The sequence below is a fragment of the Caloenas nicobarica genome, chromosome 8 (assembly GCF_036013445.1).
Source record: "Caloenas nicobarica isolate bCalNic1 chromosome 8, bCalNic1.hap1, whole genome shotgun sequence".
Classification (NCBI taxonomy): domain Eukaryota; kingdom Metazoa; phylum Chordata; class Aves; order Columbiformes; family Columbidae; genus Caloenas; species Caloenas nicobarica.
Genome location: NC_088252.1, coordinates 23,513,154 through 23,535,048, shown reverse-complemented (window position 1 = coordinate 23,535,048; position 21,895 = coordinate 23,513,154). Strand labels below are relative to the sequence as shown.

At 47.8% G+C, this 21,895-nt stretch overlaps 1 protein-coding gene across 1 annotated transcript in view; it reads right to left on the bottom strand.

Annotated features, from left to right (window-relative positions):
* LOC135991745 (mannan-binding lectin serine protease 1-like) overlaps positions 1-21,895 on the bottom strand; it is a 91,809-nt gene extending 69,914 nt beyond the window's left edge. The window contains 1 exon segment of the mRNA XM_065640559.1: positions 21,759-21,895. Coding sequence (XP_065496631.1) covers positions 21,759-21,895 — 137 coding nt within the window.

The window sequence follows — 21,895 nt, the reverse complement described above, 5'->3', positions numbered from 1 at the left end:
TAAATACCACAGGGGAAGGAGACTCTGAATATTTAAGTAATTCTACTTAGTTGTATCAATGGCAGCTCAGCCCCATTGGAGGGGCTGCCGCCTCTCAGAGCCCTGTGACATGGGACCCCCGAATGCCCCACGGCATGCCGCTCGTCCCAAGGAACTAATCAGCGCTGCTGCAGAGAGATGCTCCCTGCTCCACGGGACTTTCTATTTTTGCTTTGACTTACAGTCATCGCTGCTCTGATGGGAACTGCCAGGTGTTAACGAGCATCCCCGGATGGGATGCCTTGGCTTGCTGTGCGTGACAGCAGGATGCACGAGCCCCAGCCAGCCTTGTCACCCCGGGAGGTGGCTGATAGGCCTCAGGGGGACATTGCACGTGACTCAGATAGAAGAATTAACAAAGACATTCACTTCATCCAGAAGGGGAGAAAATTATTCGCTGAGAAAACTGCTGCAAGAGAGCAGGCCATGATGCTACCTGCCTTTTGTAGGAAGAGTCCGTGCAGATTCTTTCCCAAAAATCTGGGGTCCTGGGAGAGAGGGCTTAGCAGATCCAGTGCTTTTGGCAGCACGTAACTCCAGCAGGCAATTACACAGTTAGTAGCTTGTTTGTATTACACAGCAGCTGGAAAAACTTCCTTTCCTGTCTCTTGGTAGTGAACATCACAGGTCCACATGTTCGGGGGACATCCTGTCCCAGACATCCAGAAGGGGTGGGCAGGGACCCAAATAACCCCCAAGGGTGAGCAGGCTGTGCCCTGAGACTGATGCATTGGCAGCTATTTGCTGGCATGGGCACAGAGCCTGCAAGACTAAGGGTTCACTCTTTGTTATCTCCCCAAGGTGATTCCCAGCCGCTTCAGGGATATCTGTTGCTGCTTGAACCCAGAGCAGGTGAAGCCCTTGGTTTGGTGTTACACCTCTGTGCCCAGAGTTCCCCTTCCCATTGAGTCTTTTTGCAGGAAAATGAGAGAAGGCCAAGTCATGGGATAAAAAATCAGGACAGAGCCTTTGCATGATTCATTTTAACCATCCTGATGACTTCTTTCTCTCGGCCCTGGCTTTGCTATGACCGTGGGAGTTTGAAGCATGGGCAGAGCTCTGGTCTGCTAGAAAAGCATGGGAAGTGTTACCCAGGCCCAGGAGGTGCCAAAGGTGTCCAAGATGCTCCATGAGACTTTTCCTGGCAGCCAGCACATGAGCTGCCTGCTGGACTGGGAACACTGGTCCCATGTCCCCTCCAAAGGCAGTGATAAGGAGTTGTGAATGGGGAGGAAAAAGTAATTAGGAGCCCCTCAAATTTGCCAAGTTAGCGTGGAACTGGTAGGTAGCGGAGGCAGGAGAGAGCAGACTGTGTTGCTGAGTCCTCAGCAGTGTGGAAATGCAGCTGAAGTTCAAGAGCCTATTGCAGAGCCAAGACATACACAGACTTTATTAGCCACATGTCAGAAAGCACTTTCTACAGTAAATCCTACTTAATAGCCCTATGCTAGGAGAGAATTAAATGCTTTTTAGCTCTCAGACAGTTATGTAAACTTGAGAGAGGAGAAAAAAAAGATAACAAATATCAGCAGAGGACCCTTCAGTACATACCAGTTATTAATGTATTTATCTAGGCCATTTATTTATTGAAGATATATTTTTTTTTCTGGGACAGGCATATTAAGTCTGACAGCTTAATCAACACCCAATGGGAAAAATGCCATTTTATAAAGTAGTTAAACTTCCATTGATTTTGATATAAGCTCCATTTTTTATTTTGTATTCTTTCCCCAGCCATCACAATCTGCTTGACAGACTCGTTAACAAGATATTAAACTGCCCCACTCTTTTTTTGAGGGCAATAAATTATTATGGAGAAAGATGCTGTTGTCTTAACAGATGCCTTTCACAATGTAAACATCCCTTGACTGATAAGCAGAGAGGGAAGAAGCGTGTAAACTACCCTTTTCATGCTAAATAAATAACAGGTTTGGAAAACTGGCACTGGAATCAACGCTGTTTTGCTCTGTGAAGAATGCTATGTTGGAGGACAGGGTGGTTTAGGAGATGGATAATGGGATACGGAGTTTTTTTTGCTTGGTTGTGATTTGCTATGTTAATCCATCTTGGTTGTGGGGGAGAGGAGTTTTGTGGCTGCCTGGGAGACTCAGGCGGGGATGCGGCTGATGAGGGCTGTGGTGTGGGGCTGGATGGCCCCATCTTGTGATGGCATGGATGCCGGGGAGAGCTGGTCCTTCCCCGACCAGGTCCCTTCGTCGGGATGAGGGGCACAGCATGGCTTGCAGCAGGAGCTGGCTGACCTGCAGCTCAGAGGGGGTGAAGGGATTAGTCCAAGGAGACACTGGCTTAGTGGCCCATGGGCCAAAGTGACCCCATGGTGCCACATCATTTGGCACAGGGGAACCCTTGCCAGCCACAGCACCGTCTGAATGCGGGTATTTGCAAGGGTGTGCAGGGTCAGGTGATGGCAGGACTCTGCTAGCAGCTGGGTGACAAACCCACTCCCCTCCACAGAGGAGGAGGAGAGTGTGGGCTGCAGAGATCATTAGCAAGGGCCAGAGCTAACATGTCAGCACCAAGCAGGACTTTCTGGACATCCTTTCCAGCAGGACAGACCCACAGGTGTCTCTGCACAGGTACCAGCTCCACCTGGCTGGGGAGATGGGGGAATGGCCAAGCATGTGGGCTGCAGGGGTGGCTCAGCATCACCTGGACCATTTCAGCTCCTCTCTGAGATTTCTCCATGACAGACATTTTAGGCTCGGCTCCTCCTCTGACAGTGGCAGCTCTCCATCCAACCTGGTGTCATGAGACATCATTCCCCAGGAGGGCAGCACCTTCTTTCCTAAGGAACAAAGAGATGCCTGCAGTCAGTCACGCTGGCAGGAGTTATCTCTCAGGGGACCGGGCTTGACCAAGCCACCTGCAAGTCACTGGTCAAGGCTCCCAGTGCACCCTCATCTTTGCACTGAGTGCTGCTGGGCTGCATTGGTGACTTCTCCTTTGCAACCAGAAATGAAGGGGCTGAGTTTTTGTTTTAAAGCTGAGATTCTGCCAGACAAGACAGCAGCTCTGAGAGGGGTTCTGGGTCTGGTTGCAGGGTATGGGCAAGCTGCTCAGGGCAGCTTCATTCCTGGACTAAAAAGATGGTCTTGGCTGCTGTCGCCCACAGTGTTTACTGCTGGAGTAGCAGCAAAACATCACAGCTCCTGCTGTCCCCCAATGCATGCCATGCTTTTTTTTCAGGGACAAACACTGGGCATGCTCAAAGCAGGAAGAAATGACAGAGTTAAGATTTTGTGCATTTAACCTTAATGCTTGTATTTGACCCTGCTCAGGGTCCTTTTCTTATAACCACCACATCCCGGTCTTTTACCGTGAGTGTTTTCCCAACATCCCTACTAACTGCTGCATTTAGTCAAAAGGTTCCCGGCTTTCCTGGCATCCCCATTCTCCCTCCCTTGCAAACCAGCCCTCCCCATCCAACGCGTTCCCAGCTCCGAGCACTGCGTTAATGCTCCGTTTTATTGCATGCTCTTAATGACGCATCTGCAGATATTTCCCCTCTCTAACTGAGCAAATTCTTGCTGCGATGGAAATTTTAAAATGAGAGTCAGATTGTTTCCACATCACAGGGCACAGCCAGGCTTTAAATACAACAAAATTCCTGAAATCCATTATCCTGTCACCTAAGCATTTAAATAATTAACTACAGAAACATCCCACAGGCCTGACTAGGAAGACGGGAGTGTTTGCATTCTAATTGATCACTAAATGCAAAGCAAACAGTTCACAGATCTGTCAATAATTACTTTTGAAGAGGCAGCCGTGGTCACTAAGGTGAACTTAATCTACTCAATGGCTCGGCAGCACTTACAAGTGTAAGCACCGTCTCTGGCTATTCACTCTAATGACTTTATTATTCCAATGTCATTAGTCCCGTTCCCCTCTAAGTTTTGCTAATGGGCACTCACATAACCAGCCTTTGCTACTGAATCATTCTCCCACTCCTTTATTTATTCCTTTCACTCTGTGGGGGCTGCAATTGCTTTCTATATCTATGCACGTACACATAAGGATCTTTTACTTTTTTTTTCTTTTTTCTTTCTTTCTTTTTTTTTTTTTTTTAATTGGAACTGAAAGGACAATTTTCTTGCTGAAGGTGGCAATCAGAGGAGAACATGGTTCATTTCCGAGGGGCTCCCACCCCCAGATCCCCCGCACATGCTGTGCATCCCGCGCTCCCTAACATAAAGACACAGCAGAGCGAGGAAATGAGCCCGGCTACTGTTTAACTGTCGGCACGCTATGGCAGCTATTCTCTAGGAGCCTGGGATGCTGAAACAAAGCCGGGGCATCCTCTGAGTGTGTGGCTTCCCAAATCATGATGCTGCCCTGACTGTACCAAAGCCGTTGGGTTGGCTAGAGGAAGGCGGCTCCCCCCGCTCGGCTCCCTCCCAGAGCCTGCTGCTCCGTCAGGGACTTGGTGGAGCCTCCGTTAATGAGGAGCGATGCAGGGGACTCTGAAACTCCCTCAGTAAAAATCTCCCCGGGACTGACCCAAATCCATCTCAGAACTCCAGATGCGGTTGTTTTTCAGGATTTTCCATGAAATGACACATCAGCCGCCGCATTCTCACCAGTCCCAGGTGGGAGATGGCTGTGGGGGGCAGTGACTGCAGGGAGACTGATAATTTTGTGCTTTCCAGATGTTTCTTGAGTAAAAGAAGGGTGGAGGTGAATAAAAGGGGGTTTGGGGGGACAGGGAGCTTTACAGACTCAGTGAAATCTTCTGGGCACCAGTAATGCCCCTCACCATACACCCTGCAGCTGCATTTGGAGCAGCGCTGATTAAGCCTTATTTCACAGGCCACCATCATCATCAAAAGCGTCAAGCGCAGCTCTGCCTCTCTTCAGGCACCACTTCCATTCAGTCCTCCCCTTTCCTGGGGTGAGCCAGGCGGGTCTGCAACGCTGCCAGCCTGTACCTGTCTGCAGTGTCAGCCCTTAGGAAAGCTCTTCCAGAGGATTCTGGCTTGGGAAGGAGCAATCACTGCCCATCACAAGGTGTGTTTGCACCGGAAAGCTTCCCCAGCCCTGGCTTTCTGCAAACTACCGCCCTCCAGCAGGATGGATGCAAATAAATGCCACTGTATGTCCCAAGCAGCCGGTTGCAAGAGGAGAAGTTCTGGCTCCTGCACACAAACACCCCAGAGGAGACACAAACTGAAGGCACGGGAGATGCTGGTGACAATGCCCGAGGTTGGGCTTTGGTGCTCCCCTCTGCCTTAGGCTTTCTGTGGCACCTGAGGCAAGACATCATGGCTCAAGGAATGATAAATTCCCACAGATTTGGCCAGAAATGGCCTTAGATTCTCTAAGACTTGGTCTTCTTCAGTTTCTTATGAGGGTAGCATGGATCGGAGGGCATCCCCTTTCTCTTGGGTACTCTTTGGGTATATGGCAGGGTCAGAAGTACAGGGACCTCCCTGCCACTTCTAGCCCAGGTCACCCTGCATGCCGTGGCCCCTCTGTCCCCTCTCCTCTTTTTCTGCTGGGACAGGAGCTCTTTCGAGCAGTCACCGCTGCATTTATGCAGCACATAACATTCCTCAGGCTGTGCAGGGCAGAGAGGGGAAGTCTGTTATATGGCCCCTTTATAAAAGTGTTAGTATTTCTTCATTTAGCAATGGGACAAAACTGTATGCTTTCAGCTCAAAATCCTTGTTTAGTCCAAACTCTAGCAGGACAGAGGCCCCAGAGTCACCCTTTTCAAAGCCAGTCAGCTAAAAGATGGGAGGAAAGTTTCCCTTGAGGCATCCCAGCATTGTATAGAGGTGGCAGTGGTGTTCTTTGAAGCATGTGAAGTCACTCAGCTTTGGGTGCAGGACACACATGGCATCCAGCTCTGACTCTGCCATTCCCAGCCTTCCTGAAGATGAAGCAGTGATGGGAGCTGCTGCTTTTAACCCGGAGCACAAAGCTTCTCGCCGGGAGTGTGAAAAAGTGCCTCGTAGGTGGATTATTTGCCTTGGCATTAAGCTTGAATAAACAGGTAGAGGACACTGGGTGAGGGATGGAGAGCACCGAGCACAGAAGCACGCTAATGAATGTAGCATCTTTGAGTTTGCGAAGGAAGGGAAGGCAGACAGAGCTGTCTGTGTGGGAGGCCTCAGCACTGACAATACACTAATCAGTACAGCTTCTGCCTCAGCCCTGCTATTGCTCATGCATTAGTTGAACTATTACCGTAAAGCTTTCCCTTAACCCACCCCTTAGGTGGTTTTGGCTCACAACAAAAAAAAGCAACCTTTGGTCCTTTCCAGAGCATCCTACTTATGAGACCTCCTGTGACCAGCAAGGGGCTGGGGCTGCCTCCTACACCCCACTCTCCAAATTGCAGCCTGACAGAGCCAGGCTCCTTTTGACAAGTCGTGTGGTGCAAATGTTTATTCAGCCATCCTGCTCAGGGCATCTTCCTTTGTGAGAGATGGAAGTAATTTAAAAAATCAGATCCTTTGTCTTTATTTTACAGGGTGGAGATGTGGTGCTAGGATGATGCTTGTGCTGCTGTTACGAGCTCCACTGTTGTCCATGGTCAGCAATGTCCCAGCCCCACTGTCCCATCTCTTGTGCCCATGAGGTGCCCTGTGCTGTGTGCACTGGGTTGCAACCTTTTTTCCTCTTTCCTCACATTAATCAGTGAGGTAGGAACAAGCCTGGGCTCTTTGGCTGTGTCTTCCCTGGAGCAACACAGAATAAATAACTCCCTTGGGCAGTCTTTGGGAGAGCTCCCTGGAAAATGGAAAAGGCTGAAAACAGCTTTTTTAACAATCCCCACAACGGCTCCGCTACCAGCCTCTTTGACTTTGTGATTTATTTCTTTTCAGGAGTGAGCTAGACCATGAAATCACTTTGAAGTTTTGCTCCTGAGATGAAACATCAGGAAAGTATTAATACAACCTTTTTTTTTTTTTTTTTTTTTTTTTTTGTGATAGCGGAAAGAAAGAAACCAAGGCAGAAATAAGAAGAGCTCCTGCAGAGTTGTTTACTCTAGATTAAACTGTCCCAGACTCTCCGGATCTTAACAGCTTTAGCTGAGGAACAGCCTGAAAGTGATTAATTTATAAGGTGACAAATATCACTTGCAGGCAAGAGGCAATTCGACAGTTTAGCTAAGAGTGAAGAGACTGTAAACAGGCTGTTTCACCATGTGAACAATATATTCGCTTTTAAGTTGGGGGTAAAACTCTGAGCTCCAGATACCTTGGGTTGTCAGACCCAGAGCCTTTCGGCCGTAGCTTTGCCTGTCTCACCGATGGTCTTTTACCAGCTGATGGCCACTCACAGCTGTGCATTGCCCGAAGGTCACCTAACCCCCCTGAGAGCTGCCACAATGAGGGACTCAACCAAAACTCTGCCGAGTCGCTCTGGTCGGGCACGGAGGGATTTTCAGAGGGAAGGCGCAGCCCTGCTGCCTGTCCCGGGGGACACGACGATGTCTGTGCAGGAACCTGCAAATGCTGGGGGCTGAGTGGGGGCTGGAGCCCCTTTCCCGGGTGCAGGCAGAGTTACCTGTCTCAGAGTTATCCCCAGAAAGCTAGATCATCTCTCAGGACTAACGATGTTAATTGTGCCTGGATGAAAACAGACACACTCTGCTTAATTTATTCTTCCTGTACTGCGGTTGATTGCTTGTTATTCTATTACCCCGCCCCACAGGATAGATCTTGTACTCAATTATTACACTGCTGACCCGCCTTTGCTGCTAATGTGACACTCTTGTTTCCTCTTCACTAAAACAACCTCTGAAATGACATAATGCATCCGTTCTGTGCAGCGGCACACGGGGCTGGGCGCTGTGCAGCGCCCGTGAGAGGATGCCGAGGGATTCTGGCAGCGTGAGACACGATCCTTCTGCCGTATCGGTTTAATGAAACATTTTGTGAGTTGGAATTGTCTCTGCTGCTGTCCCCAGGCCCCATGCTTCAACCAGGCACTGGAGCCTTAAAAATTATTGATCTGGGTAAGTTGGGGGGTTGTGAACAAGATTGTTCCCTCCAATGGAAGGAGTGATCTTGCAGGAGGTATAGGATACTGTATCTACTGCAGACTTCCCATACATCCTCAAGGTAAAATATGTTCTGGCTCAAATGAGATAATAATTTGAAGAAGGCTGAGGGCTGTAGGAAACACAAACATTTGGCAACCCACAGCCAGGATGTGAGTCGCCTTTGTAGCCCGGCAGATCAAACAACGTGGTGCAATATAGACCAAGACTTGAGCTGCCTTCTTCCAAATTGTGTTGTCTTGGACCCTCACTCCTTCCCCGCTGCAGTTGTGATATGAGACCTTTGGTACAGCAAGACGGGAGTAACACTCTTCCACCCAGAGCCCAGGTTTAACCTTCTGCATGGTCTGGCCAAGCCCAGCAGGGAAGCGGGTCACAGCCATGCAGCCTGAATGAGACCTGGAGGGGGCACATCTGCAGACCAAATTATGCTCATCCCACCACAGTGATCTGCTTTCAGAGGATACCTGTCCCGAGCTGTCCACCAAGCATCATGCTCTCTGCGGAGGTTTGTTTCCAACATCTGCAGTGTCTGGCAGCACCCTTTGTGTTTCTCTGTTCATGCTGCAAAAGGAACATGCTGGAAATTGCTTACTTCCCCCTAAACTGTGCCTGGGACTGTTTGGGGCAGACAGGTATGGAAGAGTGAAAAGCTGGTCCTTTGCAGAAAGGTGCAGGGTCACTCCGGTTGTGCTCCAAGCAGACCCACACTCCTTCCCAGGCTGAATGAAGCCCTGTTGCTCCCTAACACATTGCGTGAGGGTGGTTTTCTCTTCCTCACTGCCTCCTTCAGCAGTGAGGTATTTCAAAACAAGACTTTTCCCATTTCTTTTCTGCAAGTTATGGACAAAGCCCCCTCCCCAAGACAGCGATTCTCTGACTCAGCTGCTTTGGTTATATCTCTGGCTGCAAACAGGCTTTCAGAAGCCAGGCTCCAACTTGTCTCCTTCTAATAATGTCTCAAAAAAGACTGGCTTGAAGGAGGTTCCTGAAGGATACTACATCTCCAGGTCTCAGCAATGTTCTTTTGCTCTCTGCTTAAGGCAGTGCTCAGGTTGGTTTTAGGGAACTGTGACCATAGCAGGAATATTGGACAGACCCTGTGCAGGGATGAGGAACATCTTCTTCCCTCTGCTGGAAAACCTAAAAGCAAATTAGCCTCGAAACTCAGACACTGAGTGGCAGTTACAAACTGTGCTTGTGTGGTCCTTCCAAATCATGGCCAAAACCCATGAACTGAGCCTTCTGCCACTGGTGGTGTTTTATCTGCTCCATGAATTCATGACTGAGAGCTCTATTTTGGCCTTCAGCAATGACCATCTGTCTGGCTGCTCAGCCCCTGGGGGCTTCCCTGCTGCTCTTCCAAACTTTCTCCCATGGACCAGCCGATAAAACATCCCTGGCCCTAACAACTGATCTCGGAGTTGTTTTATTCTCCCTTCACATAATGTCCTCATTTCTCATAAATGCAGGAAGATGCATCCTCCAGTTCTGCGTGGTACAGAAGTGCCATTAGGGCAGTCGGTGTAAGCGCTGAGCAGCAGGCAATTTAGGATGATAGTGTGTTAAAACAGTCGAGCAACCCACTGTCAATTCAAAAGCTTTCTGGCAGCTTTCTCTTCATTTTGGAGATTTCTATCTTAACAGACCTATAAAGGAACGGATTAGTTGAGATATATTGCATAGCAACTTGGTCTAATGTGTCAGCAAGGCTAAATTATGGCTCTCTGATGCTATGTAATGCTTGGCAATGCTGTCAGAGGTTTCTCCCAGGACCCAAAAGAAGCTTTTGTGGGGCTCTGCCCAGAGCACAGGGGCCAGAAAGGAGCAGGTAGTGCCCTGTGCTGAGCTTCATGGTGCTGGTTTGAGGCTGCTCTGCACCCAGATGCCCTGTCCTTGGCCAGCTGTGCTGGCTGCCTGGACCCCAATCCTCTCCATGGGCACTGGAAAGAGAAAGGGGGGTCTGTCAGAGCACAGGGGGGACTTCAGGCTTGGCGCCATCTCCAACTTGCTCCCTGGAGATGTCATTCCTCCTCCCCAGCTTCTCGCAAAGCTGGGGGAGGACCCCCTGTGAATTTAACCCATTTGAAGTCCAGTGTGGGTGGACCTGTCTTGGTGCTTCTGTGATTCCCTGTGATCCTTACCCTCCTCTCTGATCTTGTCCAGATGCCACCACTGCTTGTTAAATACAGCAGATTTTGCATCTTTGCATCCAGCTGCTTAGCATCATCTAGCTTTGATACGAAGAGCTTCATGGTGGAGGATATCTGTGAGCACGTTATTTTCTGCCCATAAATACAGATATTTTTCATTTTAAATTCTGACTATATGAACTCCATTCTATTTACTCCATTACCCACAGGCAAATTGTAAAATTATAGCCCTGTACATTGGCTGGGAGGCTGTGCTTTAAGGAGCTGCTGCAGCTCAGGAACTCCTATTGATGCTGCACTGTGAAGGGGAGGGTTGGAGACCAGGGAGCCTCTGATTACTCAAGATAAAAATGATAGCAAATACTCCAAGAGGAATGTACTGAAAAGGCTCCCCAGTCTATTAACCACTGAGATTGGGGTGTGTACTGAATCTACTCAGTTTAAACCTTTGCCAGTCTAGAGGATTTTGCTCACTTTCCTCATTTAATCCACTTACTTTTGCAGGCAGACAGACGGACAGGGACTGATCCCTCTCTCACTCCTCACCACGGTGTCTGCTGAGTCCCCTCTGCCTGACACCATAATTTAGTGGCCTCTGCCTGCGTTTCTTTAAGGTGTTCAAAGTTGTTCTTTGATAGATAAATCCTCCTGCAGCTTAAACTGCCAAATCTGAAATAGTCCTGGCTGGAGCAGGGATTAAGCAGCAAACCCTTATTTATTTTCTTCTTGGTGCTCAAAACAGACTGTTCCTGCCGTTCCGATGAGGCACTGCCTGTCCTGCTCCTGCAGGAGAGAATTGAGAGAGAATCCCCCAGCTGAATGGGGACATGCCCTGGGGATGGCTGGGGACCACAGGGGAAGTAAAACAGCCTCATCTGCCCACAGAATTTCCCATCATTGTGCTTTTCATCTACTTGCATTAAAAGCACTTGCATATCTGTATGGAAACATATTTGGGCATAGTTATTCTATTAACGTGGTGGTTTTTAACAAAATACACTACATCTAAACATTAAGATATGTTCACTGCACCTCTGGAGACGTTTTGGCAACCACCTAGCAGTAAGCTGGCTTCTGACCCTACTCAAAATGGGAATCCCCAGAAAAATCTATGAAGGATGGTATCTGGGGTCCAAACTGGCAGGTAATGGAGTCTTCAGAGCTAATAACTTCATGCCCTTTTGTTGACTGGCAGCTTCAAAATTGAATGTCTCTGGTTGTTGCTCCTGGGAGCAGAGCTTCCTGTGGCTCTTCCTCAGCAAACAGTGATTAAACTGCAGCTTTATGCCACCAGAAAAAAAAAAGAAAAAAAGAAGGAGAAAAAGAAGTAGCTTTTTAAACAAGCTCCCAGGAGAAGCCCTCCAGGTTGCCCTGCTCACCTTGTGCATTCGGATAGCAAACGCAAGCCTCCTTCTTCCAAATTCTGAGGTTCGCTTAAAATTTCCCAGACTGAATTGGGTTTTTTTTCATTTCAAAGACAGCTGGGAAACTAATTCGTTGTTTTGATTTTGCCGCTATTCAGCTTCCTATTTTTCCAGCTTGACTGTGAGCTGTACTCAGAGAGGAGAGCAAAGACAAGGTACCTGGAGCCCTGGCTGCACGGTGCAAAGACGTGGGGATCACTCATTACCTGGGCAAAACTCTCTGCCGGCCCATTCCTGCTCCCTTGGCTGCTCAGAGACTTGGGAGCTGCCTTGGCCAGACCTAACAAGGTGCTAAGGTGTAGCAGAGCCATGTGGTGTCATTCCTGACACATGGAGTTACATAGTGCAGCCAGTGCTTCACTCTCAGCACATAGTTTCCCTGAATTTGTCTGCTGAGCAACTTTTCTGCAAGAACGTTTGGAAATGAGACACCCATGCATGCCATAAGCGAGCAATCACAGTTCTTGTTTGATTCGCCACCCCCTGACTTTATTTTATCCTCTTTTCTCTATTTTCATTTACAGATACTGAGGAGCAGACAGGACTGCAATGGATGTGACACGTGAGCCACCTACAACTGCCCGTCCCCGTGCCGGGGCTCTGGAACAGGCATTGGCTGCAGGGTCAAAGCAGATGCTGGAAACAACAAATGCTGAGACTAAACCCAGAGGAATCAGTCTTTTTCCTTACACCCTTCAAATAAAGCCCGATCCTGTTGAACAGGGGCTCATTATTGCAGCATCATGAGAGGAGGGGTATTGCCATATAGCTAATATGATGATTTCAGGTGCAGTTGCTAATGCCTGATTAAACATCTCTGGGATCAGGCAGACTGCTTGGATTGAATGGGCCTTTATTCTGTCCTGCTAATAGCAGACTCACAGAAGTACGTTATAATTAAAACCAAGACAAATGTCATCGATAAACTTTGATGAGAAGAGCTTCAGGCCTTGCACCCATGCAGGCATGTCAGGTGAAACACAGAGGACTGATTCTGCAGCATCCTCCGTTTTGGCACATGGAAGCAGGTTGAATTTGTGCTGCACTGGGGGAATTTGGGTATAAAATATAAGGTAATTCCAGAGGCTTGAAGGAGTAGACTAGACTGATTGCTCTTGCCTGAACTGATGATAATGCCCTGGGTTTAAAGAAGCTGTCAGGAGAGCTGTGCAGGGGGACTCTCAGTCCCAAGTCCTGATGTAGGTTTGGGGATGCACTTGAGCTCTGTGGACAGCCCTGGTCTCCACACTAATGTAGCATGAAGAGGGTTAGAGAGGCTACAGGGAAGACTGGAGTGATGCAGGGAGTGAGAGAGCAGCCTTATGAGGAGAGAATAAAAGAGCTGTGACTCTTTAGCAAGGAGAAGAGAAGGCTTGGGACCGATGAAATCATGAAGGTTTCAGGTAAGGTACTGCAGACTTGTTCACCATATCCCACAGCACTCAGTTAACCTAGCAGGGTACCAATTTAAACCAGATACAAGGCGGCAGGCTTCTGCACAGAGGTAGCACATTTCCAAAACACGCTGCCTGCAGATTGCAGAGGCTGACGGAGTCAGCGAGGTCGGTGTGGCTGTTTGTGCAAGAGCCAGCGTTATTGTAGCTGTCCTTCAACCTATGGCACAAGGTAGAAACAGCACGGAGCACAGCACTACCCTGCTGCTCAGCGCTCAGCAGACTCTCCTTGTTTCTCCGTGTAAGCTATTCAAGTAAAGGCTGTAAAATTCCTGGGGCTGCTTTGCAAGTGGGATGTTTGTCATGATCAGCGTGGGGTGTCACTTAAAACCTGATTCATCCGGATCCCCATGGAATGACATGTTTAATATGAATTATTTTTTATCTTCCAGCAATTTTCTGACTGCTCTTCTCCATAGATCTGCAAGATACAGAAAATGGCATATAGCCCCTTTCACGCAGCCAACACGGAAATTAAACAACTTGATTCCTCAAGGGACATATTTTCCCCTGAGCTGGAGCCCAGGTAGCAGAGCTGGCAGGCTGCTTCATTACCTCTGGTTGCAGGGACACAGCCCTGGTCAAAGCACCTTGGGGACACACGCTGCTTGTGTCCTGTGGTCCAGGTACCATCCCCTCCCATTCAGTGCATCTGGCCCCCAGCCTCTCTTTCCCTGAGATAAAAGCCAGCCTGGCATGCTCCAGTTTCTACAATGTAAAATCCCTGAACCTCTTTGCAAAGGTGAAGCCCCCAAGATTGTACAGGTGAGGCACAAGAAAAGGGTTTCATTTGCTCATCCCATCCACAGCACCCTGCCTCAGCCAGCATGGGTCACTTCCCAGAGCCTTTCCTTTTGGAAGAGTTTTATAGAATCATAGAATGATTTCAGCTGGAAGAGACCCTCAAGATCATTGAGTCCAACTGTTAAGCTAACACTGGCACTAAAGTGTTACTAAAAAAATATTAACTAAACGAAACTAATAAAAATCTATAAAGTAATAATGAAAAATGAAGTTTTTCATTATTTGTCTGGGTCTTCTCCACCAGCCCTCATCCTGGCTCAGCATCTCCTGGTTGGTCCCACTCGAGTTTCCCTGTCCGAGCTGGAGATGCTGCCCAAACCCTTGATCATCGAGGGGGCTGCTGTGTCCCAAAGTCCCTGCAAAGAGGGCAGCCCTATGGCTGGGGAGTCCCTGGCCTGTTTGCAGACTGCAGTAGCCATGCACAGAAAAACTCCTGAGCAGGACCAAGGCTTACAGCCTCAGAAATGCACGGGCCTGAGGATGGAGGAGGACCACTGCCTGTTCCACAGGGCTCAGCCTCTGTACTCCTGCATGGGTGGCTCAGGACACACCAGACATGTGTGGCAGAAGTGTGTAACAAGTGTGTGGAGACTCTGCACGTGTCCACCCCATCTCCTTGCCTCTGGGAGTATATATATTTGCAAGCACACGTATGAGCCTGCGTGTCCAGACTCCTAACCCCATTTATCTGGGAAGAAGCCACTCAAGAGCTCTTTCCAAGTAACATTTCCAATAAAGAAACCTGCGTAAGTGGTGCGTAAAGCTTTTATGAATCAAGACCTTAATCAGAACTTTGGGTTTCTGAGCACATCCTTCAGGCCTAGCAGTCCTTTAATGCATTCATCACATTAAGAGTTAATTTACAACACGCGGTCTTAGACGAGCTCTTGGCCCTTTGGTGAGGATCTGCCTGAAGTGTGAGCCATGCGTTAACAACTCAAATGTATTCTGCTCAGAGGAAAAAAATATTACCCCTGATATTTTCACCCTTCATGGGAGACTCTGGGCCGTCAAACACATAGCAATGGTGTGATGGGACCACCACCGTGTTCATGAATTTTAGATGCCTGGGAGAAATTATCTATTTTGCTGGACCCTTGCTGGGCTCAATCAGTTCCTCCATGGTTGGTGACTATTAAAAGCCAGTATGATGCAAAGGAGATATTTTAGGCACTGCTTGACACCAAGGCTCCCATCCCACAAGCTTTGGTGTCTTCTCTACCTCCCAGGACATGTCCCTTCTCTCTCTTTACCCAGACAGGATCTGCATGTTTGATGTTTCCAGGAAATGGGCTTTCATGTCCAAAGGCTGTGTGTTTCTGTGCAGAAATGATAATTATGTTGGAAGGAGAGGAGTACATTGCCTAACATCATCTGTCCATGTGGGATGTTGGGAAGGCTTGGGGATGGACTGTGCAGCACTTTGGTCCATGCAGCGTGGGTATCAGAAAGGCAGATTTTCCCCTGCTTCTCGCTTTTCTTCCCCTCTCTGTTTTCTAAGCAGATAACAATTCTCAGACCATATTTCTCTTTTGAGCCAAGTGAAAAATCTACTAGTGAAATAAAAAGGCCATGCAAAGCGCTTTGTTAAGCGTCATGTTTCCTGGGGAGATCCTGCAGAGCTTTGCAAAGCTTTGCAGATCCAGAAGGTCACAGTAGCAACACTCGATGTATTATTCTCCCCATGTCCTTTTTTTTCCTTCTTTTCTCTCACAGTAACAGGTCAAAAACTGAGACACAGGGGACACAAAGGGAGATGACAAAGCCACACTACAACACTCTACCGCCTCCTCAACACCATCATCCCCCTTTTGCTGCACCAGGATCGCGGTATGGCACAGCTCCTGGTCTCAGCCTGTCACACCCCAGCTGCAGCTGTGGGCTCCACTGGATTCAACCGATTTGTACCAGCAGAAGGGAGATGATAATCAGCTGTACCTCTAATAGAGAAGCCAGAAATACTTTAGAGTTTTGGAAGAGAAAAGGCTTTTTTCCTTCAAGTGGAATTCTTTTTCAAAACATATCAATTTCAGCACAGTATCGCCTAGGAAAAAGAGGCTCAAATTATCCTGTATTCGTATGCTGGCATTGGTCAATTTCCATTTTTTTTCTGATTTGAAAACAAACCCACACTTTATAAGAGAGAGAGATATATATCTCTCATATAACTTTAAAGGTCAAATAAAAATGAAGCTTGAATTCACTAAAACAAAGTATTTAAATTAAAATAGTTTTTACAAGGCAATAACATTGGGAAAGTTTAAAGATTTTTGGATTTTCTACTTCGGAACTGGAAAGAAAGAGAAGGATTTGTGGAATTTTTAGGAAAAAAACCATGGAGTTTCCACCTCGTTCTTCTACTGACGGACTGACACAAGGAACACAGGAAACCTGGGTTCACATCCCTCACCTTCTTGATTTAGACTGGAAATGTGGATGTATCTCTTTTACAAAAAAAGCCTCACTTACCTTTTATGGGCTTCTCTCATTGTCCCATGCTCACATCACTCAATTTTTCCACAAGGTAAATAGAGTAGACCTGTTAAGCTTTGCCTGGACCCTGCTTAAAGCATCATCTCTCCAGCAGCACGTTTTCCTCTGCCTTGGGCTCACTCATTTCAAACAGCCAACAATGAAGATGGCTTTGCTTTTGCTAGGCAAAGTTTGCTTGATCTTCCCCCCAAAAAACCCATGCCCTGATATGTAGTTTCCTTCCCAGCCTCTGCTCATTCCTCCTGTTGTTTCTGCCGTGGTGCCCCTTGCTCAGCAGAAAGTCTCTGCCCCTGAGCATCTTCCCAGCTTTGCAAAGCCTGGCTCACAGTTCCTTTTGTACAAGGAACTTGGTTAGATTCATGCCAGCTACTGCGGTTTTCCTGTGCTTATAGAAGAAGGCGAAAGCTGTATGGTGTTATTGAGAAAGCTTCAATTCCCCAGCCTGGGCAAATACTCCATTGACTTCTGCAACAGAGCAGAGGCAAGTTCTCCACTGCACAACAGGCAGACAAATAATCCTCATGCAACTTATCGCAAATCTCTTGATCCAGCCTTTGAATTTGTGAGTCTTATACCATGTAAGTATACATGAAAGCCTATTAGCTCCTTTGATCATATTAACCTGCTGCTGTGCACAATTAGTCTGAAATCTTTGTCTGAAAAGCTCCGTGTTAGTTTAAGAAGAGATGCAGGGGAGGGATTCAGCCTGTCAGAAGAAAATGACTTTTCCTAAGATGAAAATTTTGTACGATTATGTGATTCAAATGTAATTCTTGCTAGTTTAACATGGAAACCAAGTCCAACTGTATCATAAAGAGCTCTAGGATGCTGCTGAGCCCTCTGCTAGTCTTGTCTCAGGGCAGGCACAGTCCCTTGCTGTGGGTGGACACAGTGTATGAAACAGTGGATTGACAAACGGTGACAGCATGGGAGGGAAGATGATGTCAAGGCCTTGATATTAAAGAATTTATAATCTAAATAGTCATGGTGTTTTGGGGAAACAAGTGTAATGCTGCTCCCATTTTAAAGGTCTTATCAGTGGCTGGTACAAAAAAATATTGGAATAAACGCTGGGTTTCCAGTCCAGTGTCTTCTCTTATCCATGGGGTGATCACTCCCTTTCTGGAGGGACCCAATTGTGTGTTTCTTGAAAATGTTCTGATCAGTTCATGGGATGGAAGAATTTGCATACTGCAGTTTCACCTTGGCTGTTAACCATATCAATTTCATTGCCTTGAATAGCCTTGTCTGGAAGGGATGTCCATCCTGTTTTCTCCAGACGCTGCCTGACATCGCCCTTTGAGTAAGCTCTTCAGGAAGGTCACTATACTTGTGAGATCAGTTGGAACCGATGCTATCTCCCCTCTCCCACATGGACCATTCACCCGACAATTTACCATTTTTAGCCTCTCCAATTAGGTGAAAGGACTGAGACAATGACAGTGATGTTTCTCCTATACAAAAAGTGAGAATTATTGCTTCCACTCATAGATTTCTACCTCTGCCTTGGTCTTACTGCTTGAGGTGGCTGGAGCTGCAGCCTCCCAAAGGAGATATAAAACCCCACAAACCATTTCTCCACTTGTGCAACAGCAGCAGCGTCTCTTATCTGCAAAGACCATATAAGCAGTAAAACACTCCATCCGAGCTGGGCGCAGCCAGGTTTCCAGTGTAATTAAATGTGAGGATCAGTAATGGGGGAAGGGAAGAAATCTAACCCTGTTCAACGAAGGTATTCCGGAGGGAGCTGGTTAAACTACTCCATGAGGCTAATTAGCAATGTTATTCTCTTGTTATTTCTGGATCCCCTGTATGGTGTCAGATATCTGATAGCAGCTATTCCCCAATCACCAGCAAGAGGAAACACAGAGCCTCTTCTAAATACTACGCGGGAAGAAAGTTTGTTATATCGCTTCTTGATCTGTGCAAGACCCAGTGAGATCAGTATCTCTACACAGCTCCTTGGTCTGACGGTGCTACCAAAAGATAGCAGTTCTCCTTGTTTCATGGGTCTGGCAGTGCTGATGTGCTCTGGTCTTCCAGGAAAAAGCCCACTCCATGCTGCTTTAAAAAATCTGCTAAGCTCCTTGCTCTGCAACTCACACTGCTGTCATATCCTTAGCTGACAGTCAGTCTACACAATTAGAGTTAAGTGCTTTGTTTTTCAAGAGGCAGACGAAGGCAGAGATGAAAGAGCTACACACACCACATATTTTGTATTTGCACACAGGCTGATTTAGCTGCTTGCAAAGGTTTAAGCAGAGCAGCAAAGAGGCTCTTCTGGCCACTCTAAGGGATCTTGCTGGCAAAGGAGCCCAGGTCCAGACATTGCCTCACTGAGCCCTCTATGTATTTTGTGCAGCAGGAGTGCACCAGGATGCTTAGAGGAGGATGTGAGTCCTCTTGCAAACCTAATCAGAGCTTGGGAAATGTTCACCTGAATATGGCATCCTGGTTTGTGTCGAATAGCAAACCGCTGGCCTTAAAATACTCCAGCCAAATGTTTCAGTGCACAGAGCACCGAAGTGCGAGGAACTGGGCATACAAGAGACTCAATGGTGACCAGTTGGGTGGCACTTGACACTTTCAGAGGATGGGAGACCGCGTCTTAGGCAGAAAACATGCACATTACACAAATAAAATGTCATGCAGGGCAGTGAGCAGCAGCAAGGAGATAGAGGGATTTCTCCTGGTCCCCACAGCTGCATGTACTATCAGCAAAAACAGCATGCCTCTGGGGTGGACTGTGGAAAAGACGTATTCCTTGGACAATTTGATGGAGGAGGATACTGGGATAGCGTCTGAACATTGTCATGCTTCTCTGCTGAGCTGAGTGACCCATATGCTTTTTGGCACCCTGGGGGACTGTTTGCTAAACGAGACAACAGCTCGGTATTTCCAGGCTTGTGATAATTTGGGGAATTGTAAATAAATAAATTGTTTATCAGTTGAATAGAGAAAAAGAGAGGAAAATAGCAGGGAATGCAAATGCTTGAGATATCTTTTCTCTGCTCCCCTGTTAGTAATGGATCTCTGAGCAGTGATAATTCAGGAGCAGCCCTTTACCTCCACAGCTGACTGTGATGATTTTCTGATTAGCCAGACTTACAGATTACCTCCCGTGAGCTCTGTAGAGAACTCACCAATGCATTGTGCTGCCCTGCTTGTCAATTCTACCCTTTCAACTCACCTTGCTGCCTGCTTCTCCTTGCAAAAACCATGAGAGCCAGACACAGGTTGATACCTGGACATGTCCTTGTAGGCAGGAAACTGCTTTAGAACAGTTGCAGCACTGAGGAACAAATGAAGGTAAAGGGAGCTCTGCTTCTCTGTTTGGGGCTTGCCTAAGAATTTACCAAAATCCCCTGCTTCTCTGTTGCTTGGCTTCCCCTGACCAAAGACCATCATGCAAGCAGACTTTCTACTGCCTTTAATCTTCTAGAGACTCAGAGAAATAAAATCCCAGGGACTGACTTTCACCTTTCTCTTTTCTAAGGACTCAAGCCATCCCTTCCTTGGGGTCTGCAAGGATGCTGGTTCCAGTGACCTGCCTGGAGTGTGCTGGGGACAGGATAAGAAATAGCTGTAAGGAGGCAAGTGTCATCCAGTGAAAAACACTGCTCTGTTCCGCTAACCTTTAACTTTCCAGTGAAACAGCCAGCTCTTGTGTCTGGTGGCAGGTGACCCACAGCCAGTCTGTGTGATGGGCTCAGGGGGCTGGAGGTGGAATGTTCCCTAGAGGTGTGAGCACAGGGTCAGAATGTCACTTGTGTGCCGGGTTACTGTCTGCTGTCATCGCTGCTGAGTGCTGATAGATGTGTTAGCAACACGGAGGGGAATCTCTCCAGGGTGCCTGTCCTTGGGCACCAGCACTTGTGCTTGCGCAAGGATGCAGTTGTGTGAAGTGGCCTCTCAGCATGAGACAAGTACCTGTTACTGAAACGCTTCGAAGCAAGCTAAGGTTCTCATTATTTTCTGAGCCTGGTGACAGTGCTGTTACTTCATCTGAGGCTGTTTCTTGTGCTTCTGAGGAGGTGACAGGAGTCCACCCACTCCTGTCAGTGGGGAGAGCTCTTGAACAAGAGCGCCCTGCAGCCATGTGCACTCCTGCAGTGCCCAGCTTGATCCCTGAATTGCTTTACAGACCAGCACACAGCCATGTAGGTATCGTCTGGAAATATCCTGGAGAGCTAGTCCTGGCTAGATCTGTGGCAAAGACAAACTCGCATCCCACGGTAGTACCTCTAGACCAGACAGCCTTTTCTAAATGGATGCTGGAAGGCAAATAAGGGTGGCAGAGAGCAGCTGGAGGCGGGGAAGGACCTCAGCTACAAGATCAGAGCTGTCTTGGTATTTCCTCTAGGTATGGAAACTGTAATTAAACCTTTCTCCTCCTCCCTCCGTGGGTTTTGGTTCAAGCCCTGCAGGTCACTTTGATGGAGAGATAGTCCTGCTCTGCAGACCCTGGAGAGTAAATTGTTTATCTACTGGTCTATTTGCTGTGGTGGCATTTAGTCACATTTCTCACACTGGCAGCACCTTCAGCCTGACCCGATAGGGAACCTGTTGTGCAGAGCATCACTGCGTAAATGCTGTAAATCCCATTGGCCCTAGCAATGGGACTTGCAGGGATGGAGCAGAGCTTGGGAGAGGCATTGGAAAGCCAGGCTGCAGGTTACCGGTATGCTGAAAGTTCCAGTACGAAAGACTTTGTCTGAGTTTCTTTGGCATAGTGGCATGCTTCCCAGTCGTGATGCCTTCTTTCCATGGGCTCCTAGAGTCGTGAGCCAGGTACCTCAAATGCTCTCAGATCCGTGTATTGAAGTTTCTCAGAGATTAATTACCATGTGTAATTGTCATGATGGATAATGCGGCAAGGTATTGAATGGGGCCCTGGAGCCATTCAGGACCTACATTCGCCCCTTTTGTTCAGATGGAAAATTAAATGATTCTTAAAATAATAAATGTGCACCCTGGAGAAAAATACTCCGCTGCTCCCTCAAGAGGTGTTGTGCTGTTCTTGTATGGAGCAAGGAATAATGAAGGTAATTGAAAAGTTATTACTTCGGGGGCAAATTTATCTTGGCTTGTGTAGCCTTGCAAATACACTTGACTGGTGAAGCAATCCATGCTCTGCAACAGGGAGAACAGCCGTGCTTTAGAAAAACCAGGCCATCAGATCTGGGGTCAGATACTGCACCTCCTTGTTCTTTGTGCAGCTGCAAAGGTCTTGAGCTAATCCCACGTCAACCAGCTGTTTGGTGCTACCTGATCAAACCAGGGTGAGAGTGCGCAAGCTAACCTGTGTGTTTTGGGCTGGGACAGGCTAAGATGTCCCAGGCCAGGGAGGAGAACTCACTAAGCTGCAGGCAACAGGTCAGGGAAGCTGTGTTTGGACACAAACAGCAGCATAGGTGCAGTAAGGAAGAGGTTGGTCCTAGCCAACCCGCTCGCATTACTGAGCCGCATGGAGGTGGACTGCAAGTATTTGGCCAT